Below are 16,720 nucleotides of genomic sequence, written 5' to 3'. Positions count from 1 at the left end.
GAAGAAATGACCAATGCCTGGATAATCTTCTACTATAAGATTTCCCCAGATAAAGTTTTATCTCTTAATTCATCTCTCATAACCTTCCTTTATGTTCTTCCCTCCTCTTTCACCTTAACACTTTTCTCCATTATTTCACCTTCCCTCTCTTTCGTTAATGTGTTACCTTTTATTCTCTTACTCTTATTGCACTTTTACCATCTTCTAAATCTCACGTTAACCAATTCCCTAGATTTTTATTCATCTGATTTTCTGACTAGTTTCCTTTTAAAGTTTTGGGTTTTTTTTCCTCATCATATTTTCAGTGAACACTCCTTGGACAGGGGCCACGTTTTTATTAAGGACTATAAATATTGCTCACACGCACAGATATAAATTATTCTGATACTAGCTTTTGTGACCAGAAATCATCTTTTCCTGTCTGCATATATCTTCATTTTCTTTTTTCCTAGAATACCAAACAAGTCACATTCATATCAGGATTAACTGCCTGCAATTTCCCTTCCTCCTTCTCCTACTTTCTTCTTTTTTTCTTCCTTTTCTTTTTTTAACTTTATTTTATTTAATTAAGCCATTTTCTTGCCTAGAGCTTGGCAAATATATCTTCTGAAAGCAGGTCCATATTATGTTTGTGCTGCTGTATAATTAAAAGTAACTTAACAAATTAAACCTATGTTTTGGTAAAAAACCTGACATGCAGGCTTGAAAATTCACATATCAATTTCAGCACAAGCAATTCAATGCAACCAAGATATGAAAATCTTTTGGAGAAGCGTTGATAAAAAAAATGAAGCCTCAGGTATCACCGTCTAGTCAGCACACCATACTTCCATTTGAAAATGACTTGGTACAACTCATTGTACTGAATGCGAGTGAGAGGATGGTTCTGGCTCCTCACATTCCTCCTCTTTTTAACTAAGACAGAATGGTGTTTTCAAAACTTTTTGATACGATGCTGCTTTACTTTACAAAGTGCCTTGGCACTCCTTCAATTATCTTGCTTTGACAGATGCAGTGAAATTGCTGAAAAGCATATTATCTTCAACATAATGCTAGAAAACATTAGAATTTACTCTGCATTTCATGAGCAGATTTTTATGTCTTTCCTTGTATTGAATTCTTATATTACCCTGAAACTGACTCTCTTGATTTGATGGGTTTACTTCCCTTTTGCTTTAGTGACAGCTAAAGAAAACCAGCATTGGATATGTGTATATCAGTAGGGACCGAGGACCTGAGTACATAACTATGTACAGACCTATACATTTGCAAATACAGAACAAGGGAAAAACTATGCAAAAAAACACCAAACTAATATATTAGTCCATGATGAAATAGATCCACACTAATCTGACAAAACGAATAAATATAAGTAAAACTTATTAAGAAGATTATTTCATACTCGTTTCTTTTTCTCCCCTTTCACACAGTTAATTTCCCTTTTCACCATCTTTTTCCACAGCTTTCTCTGTTTTTCCCTGCCATCTTCTACACAAACCCTATGGCTAATTGGTTAAGTCGACTCTAGGGTCTACCCATCAATTCCCAGACACGGCATCTTTCATTCCAATATTTTTGGCTGATTACAGTTGCACTTAGAGGAAAACAAATAAGTATGCATCAACATACTGCAAGTGCTACATCTGTGTATGAAAATACACAAACAGATAATTAAACATCAACAAAATATCAATAGGATTAGAGTGTCATGTTGGAACAAATCTTGATAAATCCTTCTCAATAACAATACTCCAACTACAGCATCATAAGGGGAATATAAATTTAGCCCATTAAAGTGCTGTTGGATAAAGAAAGACACATTAATACATCTGTTAGTCGTTTCCTTACTACTAAGGGACTCAACTATTGTGCTGCAGATGAAAGCTTTGGCCAAGAAGAGATTTGAAAATATGCAAATTAATGCTAACAACATAATAAATATCTTATTATTCATCAACAACTCAATGGCATACTGGCAGAGTTTAATCTGTGAGTTCATTGATGCTTAGACTTACATACCTACAACAGACATTTCTGGAACCGTGGCATGATATGGACCATCAACAAACTCTGGGGCATTGTCATTGATGTCTTGAACCTTAATAATGAATTCTGAAGGAGGCTCCAGAGGTTTGTTTGTGTCCCTGTCGACTGCTTGAGCCGTTAGAGTGTATTCAGCTTTTTCCTCGCGGTCAAGCCTTTTCATTGCATGAATGTCTCCAGTCTTGTCATTGATCACGAAGATTGTTCCAGCTCCATCTCCTGACAGAATGTACTTGATTTTGCTGCTGCCAGGATCCAGGTCTGTGTGTAACTAAAAGGAAAAAAAAAAAAAAAAGTATTTTAGAGACAAAAATTACACCCACACTTTTTTTTTTTTTTACATTGGTCTAACCATACATTTTGTCAAGCTATTCTTTTGTACTTTAATCTTAGCACCAGTGATCCATATCTCAGCTTGAATATATAGGGAGAGTAGGGATTTGTATGCATACTAATCAAAAGTGGATGTAATCATAGGCATAATTAGACTTTCTATTTAAAAGGCAGCTGTTATATATATTTTAAATCCATTCTAAAATGTAAATGTCTTCAGAACTATTATCAGCCAAAATGAACTAGCACAGAATGTCCTTATTAGATCAAAGGGTGAATGAAGTATTAACAATATTATATACTTCATTCTAGTTTTGTATTTTTAGTAATTCCTTTCAGCTTATTTTCAGGTGTCTGAAAATGGCTAAGCACTGGCATCTATGTAGACATTGTACCGGACAGCATTCACAGCAATTTAGAATTGTATCATAACTCAGCTGTTAGCAGAACTTAAAAGGTTCCAACATCTTTATTCTAAAAGTACTTCCCTGGAAAAAAAGCTTTGTTAAAGCATGTTTTCCGAAACATTAGAAGAACCCTTACACACATCTTCCCATTCTCCTCAATGCCCCATTAGAAAAAATAATATTTAGATTGCACTTTTCAAAAAACAAGATCAGATGATAATAACCTGAAAGAGTATGGTTTTCTTCTTTACTTTGATTTTTTTTTTTTTTTTGTTAATTAAAAGCCTGAACCAAAGAACACTGGAGACAAAGGACTTCCATAGATTTTCTGTAGGCTCAGAGCCAAGTACTAAATATCAGGTCATCTCCAATAATTTTTAACTTGCGAGGGCGAGCGCACCAATTGGTCGACCATATGTATTAGTGTCAACACATTCAAAAATACAGGATAACAACTTAAATATACAGTAACAGTGCTTTAAATCCTATTTGCTATTAAATCTAACACACTCAACATGAACAATAAGAATTGAATAACATCATTAAAAATGTAACTTGCATTATTATTTTTCTCTGCGTCACAAAAGATAGTCTGAAGCAAACATGTACAACCTGTTCGGGACAGCTGGAACATGAGTTACAACAGCTATTACCAGACTTATCCTCGTTTGCTCATTTTTGTGCAGAGGGCTCAACAGACATTGTTGCTGGTTATGCATTTTACTCTTCAGTTGATAGCAGTGGTTGCTAGGGCCACGCAGCATTGTCTGTTGATATAGGAACCTGTATTAGGATGTTAAAACAGGTGTGGAAAAAAAGCCTGGTAACAGTGGCTACAGCCATGGCACAAGTAGAGTTTTATGTCCTACCACAAGTAGGCTCTGCAGGTTCTTCAGCAGACAATTGGTCACATGCAGTTCTATCTGCAAATTAGCTGTTCAGGAAGAAGAGCTTAGAAAACTTGTTAACAGCACCTTACAAAAAGGAATCTGGAATTCTTGCAATGAGCAGAGTGGACAGTGGCAGTCACGTCTGATTTTCCAGTTGATCTGTTTTTTTTTTTAATATGGACAAAATCCTGGGCCACCGGTGGATTCTCTGGTAGCAGAACTCCCACCGACCAGAAGATGTGTAACTTCATCCCTCTGTGTTTTGCTGGGAGCTTTAGTACATTATTACCACATCAGCCATTACCACACCATTGTTTTAGAAACTTTTTAAGAGCACATTAACTGTCTATGAATATGCGTGACTCGGTCCAGTTCACGCTTCCTACCCAACCCAGGTGACCATACACAAAGACATCAAGTGATAGCTGAGTCCTTTTTCCAAAAACTCAATTTTTTTTTTGTAGTTGCCATCAGTTTTTACTTGAGAACAATCAACATAATTTATGTCATGTTAACTTGTTAACAGCACTTTCCTGTTTGTTTGTACTGCAGTTTTTTTCTGCTCAGTGAGACACATTAATGCATTTTTTTTTTCCTCTTAAAAATCATTGTCCTTATAAGCAGGATTATACTCAATCTAGGTGTCAGCAACATAAATTATTTTCAGGGTCCCAAGGCTTGTCAAGATCAATCAAGAATCTGTTTGTGTTTTAAACAGATAATTTATACTTTAAGCATCTATTTAATCCCTAAACAAAACCTCTACGTTATTAACATTGCATATGAAGGTTTTGGCAGAACATTCATAGCTGAATTACAGTGGTGTCATGTCGAAGCATTGCCTGGATACACGCAACCCAGCACAGCAATTGGGACCATCTCAGTTCACCCAGCTACACAGAGCCTTACAGTGAGAAACCACAATCTGAATTTCTAAGGCGGCACTGGCTAGATGAACTAGATATCCCACACAGATATTTGAGAACGCTCAAAGATTCTCCAATTTGCTAACAAGTAAGAGAGGCTTTTGGCATAATCTCTGGTGTAAGTTTTACCCATATTATCCAACAGAAGTTATGGTTCATAAAACAGTTCTAGTATAAATTAATGTAGAGCTATGAAACCTTTGCAGTGCCAGTAAGATACCAACAGTTAAAATGAAAAAAGTTGGTGATTATTGTTAATTATTTCTTCTAATAAGTTAAAGTCCTTTGCATCAAAAGAAAGAAACATATGTTGCTATTTGAAACACTATAAAATGAAGGACTAAACATTAAACAAAAAAAGGAAGAGCTAGAAACATTTCAGAATCTTAAAGCTGAAAGAAAGTCTGATTAGCAGATCATTTTTTTACCCAAAGATTAATAGTGACAAAAAGGATAGGAAATTTTTTTCAGTTTCTAATAAAAAACAAGCCATAAATATGGCACTTACTGAAATCATATATGCTTTTTATGATAAGTATCCAAGCTGACAGATTAAAATATCTTTTCTAGGTTTTGAAGTTCTTACACTATAATATCAAAATATTATAACAAATGATCTAGGGAAGAGCCATTTCTCCAAAATAATTTAATTGTTTGGATTTAGGATTAAAACATCATCACCTACTTATAAAGTTAAATCACAGAACTGAAGTGAAATTCTAACCCACAAAGCATAATATTTTTTTCCAAGTAGTATTTCCTCTCTTCTACCAGATGTGAATGATAATTTACAGCAATTGTCGAGCTTCAGCAAGCTGTGTTCGTGTGAAGGTTAAAGATCATTAAACACATAATTATACGGGGTCTAGGTGAATGACAGAGAGGCATAATGAATACGATAAATGAATATCAGTTTCTGCTGAAAAAACCTCACAAATGTTGTAAATGTGAAACTGCTTTCCATACCTATAGCTTTATTTGTTGTGCCCATGCTTGAAAGCTGACCTCTCACTGTTCAGAACAGTAACAAGAATTGTAAGAACTTCTATTTTAAAAAGGAGACACCTATAGCCAGCTCTTATGTCCTACTACCAGACAGCATCCCAAAACAAACAAAGAAGCATGTTTACTGGAAAACTTAATCATGTTCAGAATGAGTCAAACTAACCTCCTTTATGTGAGATTCAGTTAATTAGACTTCAGAGGAAGTGAAATCTTCCTCCGTCACTGTCTTGCCTGTGAGACTGTCAATTCAAACATCTCTCTCCCTTAAAGTAGTAGATGCAACCCCATCGCCCAGTTCACGCCTGGATGAATGGCCATGCAGATGCCCTGTGCTAACACCCTGCCAGTGGCTCCCATGTAGCCTCAGTACAGTCCCAGCCCTAGAAAATGAACTTTGTTCAAAATGAACCCTCTGAACACCACACTTTCTAATAATTATTAATTACTTTGCTATTCTGTGTTATAACCAGATGACAATGAAGCCAGTATAAATAGTAACAGCACACAGCATACTCCCACAAAACTAGTATTATTTACATGAATAATGAATGCATAAAAGTATTGCCAACACACTATTCAAATATATAACATATATTTATAGTCTCCCCCATACATACATTACAAACATGCATAATTACAATCAATGCAAGAGAAATTGTATAGATGAAACTTATTCAAAGAGCCTCTATATTCTGTAGATGTAAAAGTACTACTCTGCAGTAAAAAACTAATACATGAGCATGTTAGTGATATTAAATTCTCCTATTCCACAGATGTTTGTTTATCATATTTTAACCACAATTTCATAACAAATACTTGGTTCAAAACTATGGATGCAGCCAATGTATGGATGAAGGCTGCAGAAACTCCAGGCTAGGCTCGTGAAGTTCTTTTGCAGTTCTGAGTACACAGAGAGATTCACGAGTCTCTTCTGCAGATGGAAACTGTCTCACCTGCTCTCAGCCAGCTACCTGGCAAATCAACGGCAGTCAAAACAACAGCTTGCTCAGCACAACAAATTTCATGTTCAAGCCATGCGTTCACCATCAGGAAAGTCTGGTCCATACCCAGAATTAGTAGAAAGCTGTTGAGTGGCCCTTGTAGTAGGATTGGGCACTTTGAGTCCTCTCCGGGTGTTTGTTGATGCACAACTTGATACAGGCTAGCCCTTGATGAGATGCATCATCGAAGGGAGGATTTGTAACCCCAATTTCCTCATATTAGTAAAAAAGCACAAATATATGAATAATTCACAAGAGGTGAAAAATCTACATATTATGAAAATGCTCCAGGTCATTTTTAATTAAGAAAAGAGAAGAAGGCATTATGTAGTCAAGTTTTGATTTGAGTTTTTTAGAAAGTAATTAATTCATCCTCGTGTAATTACAAAGGAATTACCCCTTACTTGTTTCAAGGGAAAAGACATAATCTGCCCTTAAAACTTCATTTTAAAATTTGCATCATTCTTCTCCTTCCTAACTCTGGAATCTTTTTTAGGGGATTAACTATTGCAGCACAGGTTTTCACCTCAGGCTACACAACACACCAACACTATCCTAGTGCTTCAGGTTCTTCTATTTTTGTACCTGTGCCTTGCAATAAAATTCTTCATTTATGAGACACACTCCATTTAATGAACTCAGAGACAGAATTCTCATCTTTTATGACTCTTCCAAAACTGCTGGGTTCTAAGAAGTTCTAGCTCATTCTGCAAAAGTATGGAAGGATTTTATCAACTTTTACAATCATTTATATATACTGATGCTTTCAAAAACTGTAATGCATCTTACTCGTCATGTGTTTCTTTATAATGTGACTTTGCAGGGTTTTTTTTTCAAAAATATGAGCATCATTAGGTGTTACAGAAGGTTTTTGTGTGTATTGTTGATGTGCTCTGACACATAATGGACAACGAGCACATTTATTGATGACCCACATTTAAAAAAAAAATTCATAATTAACTATTATAGATAGATTCAATTCTGCACACAATGCAGAATTAATAAAGTGAACATAATTTCAATTTAATAGAATCTTTCATTTTCTCCATGGACAGGCTGATCCCATCTTTAGTAACAGGAATTATAGCTGCACAATGGGGAACCAAATATTCTGCATTATTAGTCAGGGTAATGACAAATTGGGGCACATACTTGATGTACCTGACATAATGTCAGTACTTGGAACACTTTCAGAAAGGAAACAGACATGTCCATGGATGACAAAGGTTTCATTTAAGAGATGAGAATCATGTAACTTGAAGCCTCTGGAGTAAATGACAAAAGACATTACTGCTCACACTTCTCAGCTGCAGTTTCATAACCACATTCAAAGAGAATTAAAGAAATAATATCTAACACTTTCATTTAAGAGTGTAATCTCTGCTTTTGTCTGCCTCAGTTTCCTACCATGTCACTTGAGTATCTTTGATTCCAGATGGCTTCTTTTATGTTTCTGTTTATTCTTTGCTACTGCTTTTTTATTCTATTTGATTTGCTAATTTTGTTTCTGTTTATGTTCATATTGTAACTGTGCACAAACTGCTTTTCATTGCTTACCTTTTGGTATTATCTTACAACACACTAGAGTGAACTGTTGTTAAGAACCGGAGACAGGATGGGGATCTAACAATCTGTTTGTTCTCGTTCACTGATTATGACCAACTGATGCAAGAAAAGAGCTCAGCAATGTGACTGAATCTTGATCCAAGCCCTTCCTGGACAGAGCACTATTGGTCCTTTCCATACATGTCATGTATCACCTTCCTTACCAGGCTGAATTAATAATTTTTAGTATCTAATTTTGCTCAAAGCCTTGGGAGAAAAGAGATAGCTATGGTTGTTTTTACTGATTGGAGGAACAGAGGAAAAGATGAGCCCATGTTTGGTCTCACAAAGATCCATATTAGAAAAAAACATCCAGACTGTAGCACTACCCAAGCCATTCTTTATCAGCTCTACACATTTACCTCCAGTTAATCACAGTATTAATTTTTAATTACAATTGTTATGTATTCCCAGTGTTGTTTTGCAGAAGTTGCTCCCCCTGCCAGGGGAACTCCATAAGAGGGAGGAAACCATGCCCCTAGATGCAAAGTCTTCCCCAAATCCACAATCACATATTCATTTTCAGTGGTTGTGATGGCAACACAGACAAGGTAATTTGTTTCTATTCTTTGCTGTCTTCATTACAAAGCATGGTCTCAGGTTGATTTTTCTATCTATATTTCTTATATACCTTGCTGCTTCTGAATCCTTATGTTAAGCCAGATGATAGCTAAAGCTTTCTGTTTTCCTAGCTCTGGCCTTGGCCCTTTCCATTTGGGAATACCATCTGTCTTCCCTTCTGTCCTGAGAACGCCCCCACCACATATGACCTGTGCCCCATCGCAGCTTGGACTGCCGCGTTTACTCACTGCTTTCTGCAGCTATTTAACGCCCAAGTGTCCTGTGTCAAGTGGCCTCAGATGGCTGGCACCTTTTTGTAGTTGGCTTTCTGCCTAGCTTGGAGTTCATGTAACTATTTCTGAACCCAGGCTGCTGTTCCTTTCTTGTGTTCCAGCAGACACCACTCCTGTAAAAAGGTCTTGATTGTTTTAATCCAACTGTTTCTGATACTTGGAAGCACGCAATGAAATTGTGTCATAGTGCCAAAGAGGAATCCTTTCCCATCTCATTTACTTCTCTATTATTTCATCTCTAGTCTACTGTGGTTCACCACAGGAGATCTGAAAACTGGGTAGAGAAAGCCTCAAAAATGGCATGCAGTTTCAGTCTTGTAAAACATATTCCCTCTTCTGTGTCTTTATAGGGAAAAAGCCCTATCTGTCTGCCATCTCCTACTGTTTGAGGTCAAGCACTTACATTAACAATTCCAGTGCTTCAGGCGTTACAATTAACAGTGCCTCCTGCACTTGCCACTCTTTTCCCAAGTCAGTGAAACAGCAGCAAAGCCATTTACTACCTCCTCCATCTTGTCAGTCTTGGACACAAACTAAGCTGTAGTTTCTACTACCTGTAAGATTGTGTGAAGTCTCCAAACATAACTTCAGAAGATTGTTCCCTTTTGCCTGTCAATTTCTACTGCCAGCAGGGTCCGCCTTGCCGCTCCTTCCAGAATATAGACTAAAGACAGGGGAGGCTGTAAAAAACCATAAGCCATGGGAATTTCCCATTCAATGCGCTAGTCAGAAGTTTGGCAGTTCCTATACACCAAATCCACCTCTTTTGTTCCTTTAATCATCATCATCTTATTCACACTGTTCTGAGCTTTTCTTCCATGTTGTTTGAGCTGTATTTTTTCTTTCCTCTTTAAAAGCTTATTATAACTCGCTAGGCTTCATTCTCAGGCACAGAGTACATTGCACTTGAGCGCTAAGACCTCTTTGTGTTTTTCAAATGATTTCCTCAAGTGAATGTCAGAGCAATATCTTATAATACATACTCTTAGAATTGCAGAAGAGGAATAAAAAAGTTAATCACTACATACCCACAGCAGTAATTTGAAGGCTGCTCACAAAATCTGTCAAACTAGACAAGCTATAGCCTCGATCAGTGAAGCCAGAAAAAAAGTACAACAGGCCAGCGTGGTCAAAGGTGACAGGATATTTCTATTTATTTAAGCATATTTAAGTTGTCATGATTTTACAATCCTTCCAGGCTCTGCTTTCAGCTGCTTTCACCACCCTGGCTTCTGATCATGCTCTGCTCACAATGATTAGGATGATCCCAGTGACAATATATTTAACCTGTCTTCCTGCTTAATAGAACAATTTCAAATCCATGCAGAATGCACTCTGTTATCTAATTCGTCCTGTTATTTAATAATATTTAATAAAAAAACCTGAAATCATTAAAACACCTTTTTTGAAGGTAATTTTTCAAACTTAAGATGACTGCTTAGCATATTTCAGTATCTGAAATAAGGAAGTCAGTACCGTCTAAAACCACATAACGTGTAAAGCTGGCAGTGCAAATAGAAAGCTCTTTTCTAGCAATTGGCTGTTAAACACATCCACAGTGCAGAAATACAAACATCAGCTATGCAGCCAGTTCTGAGCTAAACCTGGAAACTGTTGAGAAGGTAACTGAGTGAAATAGAGAACTGAAAAATTAAATTGCTAGTACTTACATATTGATTATCTTATAAACTATCTGTTTACATGTGATAATATACCTTATTTTTTAGTGTGTTTACACTAACCTGTGACCTGTGCACATGGATACAGTATAGATTTTTTCTTACTCAAAATATTTTTCGAGTTACTTAGAATGTGAAAATGAACACAGCTAAGAAATGCTACACAGCAAATTCCTTATAAGACATCAAACAAAACATTAGTTCTTCTGAGTTACTATGTTTGTAGTTACACAGGAACAGTGTCATACATCAGAATAAACAGCTATAACATGAGGATAATTTGATTATTTTTCCCCATTTTCTTGCAGTTAGATGTTTATTAGGGATAACTCATGCAGAATTGTAGGTTATTCAGAAGAACCTGGTTGAAACTAGTTATTATGATTTCATGCAGTTTCACAATAAATTATTTGCCACATCACTTGTGCAGTTTTCAAAGCTCCCTAATGTAATTTCCCATGCATTTCCACCAAGTCACGTGTTCCTGTGAATTTCTTACAAACCCACTTGCAAAGGTTATGTCTCTCATAATGCAATCAATTTGCAATACCATGAAATCTGAAATATTTTTTAAACCACTAGAGCTAGATCATAGCTTTTGCCTTTGTTAATGCTTTTCTGGAAGAACTGGCAGAGGAGGAAAGACTACAAACCGTTACACATAGACAATATTAACCACGCAGAAATAAACAACTGTGCCCACTCCAGCAGTGTCTGATATTTAGCAATGTATTACGTCTGATTCTCTAGCACCTTGTGTTGAGTCCTGCAGCCCCCTTCTCAGTACATATGGAGACTAAAGTCTCAGTGACAATTATCACTTTTTTTGGCACATCAGATAACCTGACCTGTTTCCAAGGGGGGAAAAATAGCAGTGCTATGATTGTAAGTGTGGGCACTGTTTGGAGTATTTATGTCATTTGCTGTAAACACCTAGCCTACCCGCGATTCCAAACATCCAAAATTTGGGGTCCACGTCCCATCAAAAAAGAAACTCTGGCTCAGCATGAATACAGACAAATTGCATACAAATTAGTCTCACAAAAGCTGTAAGTGTATAACATATGTCAATCCCAAAACAGCCAGAATCCATACAGACTTAGCAATGATTTAGTCTAGACCTTTATCCAAATCGTCTGAGCTCATGGTGAAAACTACTGTGGGAGGCTGCGGGAGACATCTGCACTAATTTAATGATGGTTGAATCACTGTCAGTTTTCTCTACCCACACAAGCTTGGTAGTGTTCATATCACCCTGTGAGCACAGAACAGCCAGACCCCCATATGGTCCTCTTCCCCATTCAGCTGTTCTTTGCATTTCTCTGTGTGGACATTCTTGGAAAGGACGGGCGACCAGCTAACCTGCACTAACACCTTTTGGGGTCGTGAGTAGCAGAGAAGATACACAATACACACCGGACTGAAGCTAAGAGGCAAAGAAACATATCATGATTTCTCAGGACCTCTTTTCAAATGAGACACGTATTCCTGCTCCTCCAACTAACTAGTTATTAGGTTGCCCACTGGAGAATGTCATGGCCACAAAAGGAACAGCAAAGGAGGGAAACAGCTGCATAAGGGAGATCCTTGAAGATCTCCAAGGACTCTGCTGAGGTTTCTCTAATAAAATGAGTTCAGGTGCCTACTGGAAAGGCTCAGAAAAAAACCAAAAGAGGAAGAAAAAAAACCAAACCCAAACAACTTTAAAAAGATGACAAAGCAGCACAATATTGAGAACTGAAGCTTTTTAAATGATCCAACTCATACCCTAGATACAATAACGACACAAAATCCAAATATCTTTTTTTTTTCTATTATCTGAATGAACTCTACTGCTAGAACCAAATGGCAGCTGGTTAGCTGGGCAGCTGATAACTGCAGAGTCAGTACTCATCTATAAATAATGATTATTAATTACTTGTATTACAATAACACACAGAGGTCCTTGTTGACACAAGGGCTCTGTTATACTGTGTGCTGCAAGCTTCCCTGAGCTAACTTCACTGTCCTCTGTCTACAGTGAAATATCAAATGGCTTTATTTCCCCTTCCCTTGCTCTGAAAGAGACACAAGGAAAATTGAACTCAGAATACATAATTTTAGAAATGAGTTTCTAAGACATTGGCTAATTTCTCCAACTACCACCTATGGATTCAGTATGGCTCAAACTCATAGAAAAAATGGGGCTGAATTCTAGCATAAATTTCTAGTCCTAAAATTATTATTTTTTAATTATTTTGGTTTTATGTGAATGGTTTTAGGATCTGCTATAAGACCCAGGAAGTCAGTAGGAGTCTCTCTCTCAAACGTCAAGAGACACTGAACAAAAGTCTTTGTTTGAAACATTTAAAGAGTTATAAAGAAAGATACAGAACCAAAGATACCCCCCAAAAAAAGAAAAAAAAAAGTGACATCTAGTTATTAACTCATATTATGACTCCCTAATTTATAGCCCAATTAAATTCAGAGTTTACCACTAGGCTACAAGTCTATTTTTTCTACTTTTGTGGTAGCTAATAGATCAGGTGTAACTGACTTCCATAGAAACTACATAAATAATGAGATTAACAATTATCTGACTGGGAGATAATAAAGTGTTGAAAATAGCAAAACCCTGAACTAACGCAAAATATTTGAGTTTATTTATCTAGTCGGTAAAGCTTCCTTTTCACATTTACTTAGGATATAGGAGATGGAATAATTTGTTTGCCTATGGAGATGGGATTATTGGGTATGTAAATGGACATTGATGGCAAAGTTAACTGAAAAGATGATCTGCTGCATTATGTTCTTCAAGAAAATATTAGCAGTATAAGTGCCTGCTGGTCAGTTTTGTTATGGATATTCTTACACAAAACCAGATACAGTTAACAAACATATCTTGGCTTATCAAATGTTAACACTTTTTTGACACAAATTGGGATTACGTCCAGTCAAAAATCACAATCACAGCATGATTTAAGCCAGACTTTTTTCCATGCATACTGAAAATTCAAAGCCATATTAAATATCTCACTACTGACCACAATTGTTTTCTGAGGTTGTGTATTTTTACAGCTGGGCCATAGTTCCCTGTCTCAGCTATGCCAACTTCACTAATAAGGTAGCTTTTCTTAGAAAAAGACAGAAGCTCACAGGAGGAGAATGCTTGGAGCCATAATTTTCTCCAGTCTGGTGCATAACTGCTTCTGATTATACAGCATCAATGCCACCAAGGTGGCTAAACGGAAACCCCATGGGTTCTCCAGTTTCCTTTTCTTTTTCCGGATGTGCTATGAGAAAGTATGACATAGTGAAAACAGGCTCAAATGTTATTTTTAAGAATATAATTAGCTTGAATGTAACCCTGCCCTTCTAACCAGCACAAAATCCAAACAATCTCAGCCTGAGACAGAGGAAACACACAGCAATTTTGGGTCACTGCAACACTTACATTTCCTATAGCAGGATAGAAATTCATAAGAAAAGCAGAGTCCCTGAGCGAGCTCTGTATTCTGCTTTTGTTTCATATATTATTGATATGCAGGTTTAACAAACAGTTCCCAGCCTGTGAGAGAATCCAGAAAGACTGAAAAATTCTTATGTTTGTAAATGGTTACGAATAGGTCATGAACAGTCCCTTAGAGCTGAGTCACGTTCATGGAAACTGCAGTATGCATAAGTATTGCTACAAATCACCATTTAAAGATTCAGTTCCACTTCTTGACCTGCAAATACCATGGATTTCTTACGGCTGAATTGTATTTTTAAACCTTTGTATGCTGTTTGCCAGTATGTTCAGTCTCTACTCAGTCCTATTCTAACAGTTTGGATGAATACTGTATTAATTCCAACCATTCTCTAGACCCAAACAGAATGTAAATTTGTAAGACAGAATGGAAGATAGCAGTGAAGTTGTATTATACAGTGTATTTACTTTTAATACCTTAAAAAAGAGCCTCAATATAAGAGTTAAACAGTTAGAAGTCTGACATCTGTCCTCTACCAATAAAAAGGAAAGAGGTTATGTGGATTAGGTGATGGATAACAGAGAAAATATAAAAAGACTGTAAAAAGCCTCCATACTTTATTATGCTATATTGTCACAAGAAAAAAAAAAAAAGTCCTCATATTTCAGCTTTCTTCTATCTGCTGAAATATAGTTCCAAAGGGATAGTAGTAATGAAAGTCAAAAACCAAACATTAGCCAATTTGGAGGATGAAAACAACCAAGAAATAGAAATATCTAGAGTAAACAAATGGGAAAGCAGGAAGAAACAAAAGGCAGTAAATACCAAGCATATGGCTCCTAAAAAACACACAGAAAAAAGTTACATGAATGTTAGGCAATTTAAGTCTTGCCACAGAAAATGAAGCTGAGAATATTTAACTTCCAGATGCCAGTTTATTGTTTACAAGATGGTTGTGGTTTTTTGCGTTGTTGGTCTTTTTATTGTTATAAAAGACAAACAAGCCACAGCCTTACAAATACCTAAAGCAAGGAGGAAAAAGCCCTCCAAAATAGATGTATGCTTGTGATACTATTAACTTCAAGGGTTACTTGGAGATTTTTATATTTGATAAATACTTTTTCCTTTCCTTTCCCTGCTCTTGTCTACATGAGATTTGACAATAGCTGAATTCTTATGCCTGTGTGGAAAAACACTGGAGAAGGAGTCCCTCACCATCAAAGGGAAAGGGGAATTGTTTGATGGGAAGAAGCTCTTCCAAGAAATCTACATGAGCAAAAATAACAGCAGCTAGTTGAAAGCAAGGAGAATACAAGGAATTACATTCCTGAAAGGTGGGCCACAAGTTGTTTGCAAAGGTAACATAGATTTCAGTAGCTTCTTTGGCTGCAGATGACAGCTAGATGAATGGATACAGAACATGAGATCAATAGAAAGCCTCTGAGCTTATTTTTTTTTTTCCAGAAGTAATACCTAATTTGGATCTCATTATATTCAACAGTGAGTGTATTTCTTTGCTAAGAACACTTATTTATTCTGCCTAGAATCTTACTGCCAAAGCTCATTTCTTCTCATTCCCTGTGGCTAAAGATTTCTTCTGGCCTGATTCTCTTCTGGAAGTGACACTTTGTATTGATAGCCCAAGCGAAGAGAGTCATCATCGAGCTGACCGTGTCATCCAGCCCCGGGGTGCAATGCTGAGAGTGATGACACATCCTGAATACCGGCAATTCACTCAGCGCTTTGCACAAACCAGAGATAACCTCTTATTTGTCTTTCTGCAATCAAGGTAACATTATCATCATCTAACTATTAATGCATGGGGACCATGTACATTGCTCCACAATCTGAATGTATCACCACAGTACCTGAATGAGCATCACCACACCATTGCAAAGAGAAAAATAATTTTTCTTCCCTTTCTGCTGATGGGGAAACAGAGTCACAGGAATAAAGAGGCCCAATGTTCAGAACAAACCCAGTAGTTGAAGGTCGTAAGGACAGCTGCCTTACCTTTGCAGCTGCATGTATTTTGGAGTTTTTTTTGGACAAGAATAATGATTCCGTGCCACTCTCCTCAATGATTCATCTGCATATTACTGAAAAGTTGATTTAGGAAACAAACACACATTTAGGAAAAGACCAACACAGTATTTTTTCTGAACATTTCCTGACCAGAAAGCTTCAACATTATTTCACATTCAAAACCCTTTTATGTCTGTATATGCATTACGTTCATTCTTTTAAAGTATTTAACTTTTTATTATGTTCAAAATGTAAACAAAAAGTTTCCTTTTAAATTAACTTTATTTGTTATTGTATTAGGAGATTCTTTTTCACTTAGTAAAAATACTTTGCCTAGCCAAAAAACTTTTTTGATATTCCAAAAACTTCTATTTGGTGCAACACAACGATATGTTTTCTCCCCCACTTCTCAAAACTGTGCATGAGAGGAAAATCTTACTCATCTCAGAAGAAGCACTCGAGTTCTAGGAGAATTAAATTCTTATTTGCTTTAAAAGCAAAAC

At 36.5% G+C, this 16,720-nt stretch overlaps 1 protein-coding gene across 1 annotated transcript in view; it reads right to left on the bottom strand.

The window, feature by feature from the left end:
• The window catches only part of LOC104470993 (cadherin-8-like), a gene marked incomplete at its 3' end in the record, with an annotated part of 95,888 nt that overhangs the window by 40,704 nt on the left and 38,464 nt on the right, over positions 1-16,720 (bottom strand). The window contains exon 3 of the mRNA XM_010086146.1: positions 2,020-2,314. Within this exon, the coding sequence (XP_010084448.1) occupies positions 2,020-2,314 (295 nt within the window). The remainder of the gene's footprint in view (positions 1-2,019; positions 2,315-16,720) is intronic.

Source organism: Pterocles gutturalis, unplaced genomic scaffold, assembly GCF_000699245.1.
Source record: "Pterocles gutturalis isolate BGI_N339 unplaced genomic scaffold, ASM69924v1 scaffold49550, whole genome shotgun sequence".
In the NCBI taxonomy this organism is placed as follows: domain Eukaryota; kingdom Metazoa; phylum Chordata; class Aves; order Pterocliformes; family Pteroclidae; genus Pterocles; species Pterocles gutturalis.
Note: the sequence above shows the minus strand (reverse complement) of the source record. Positions and strands in the feature narration are given on the sequence as shown.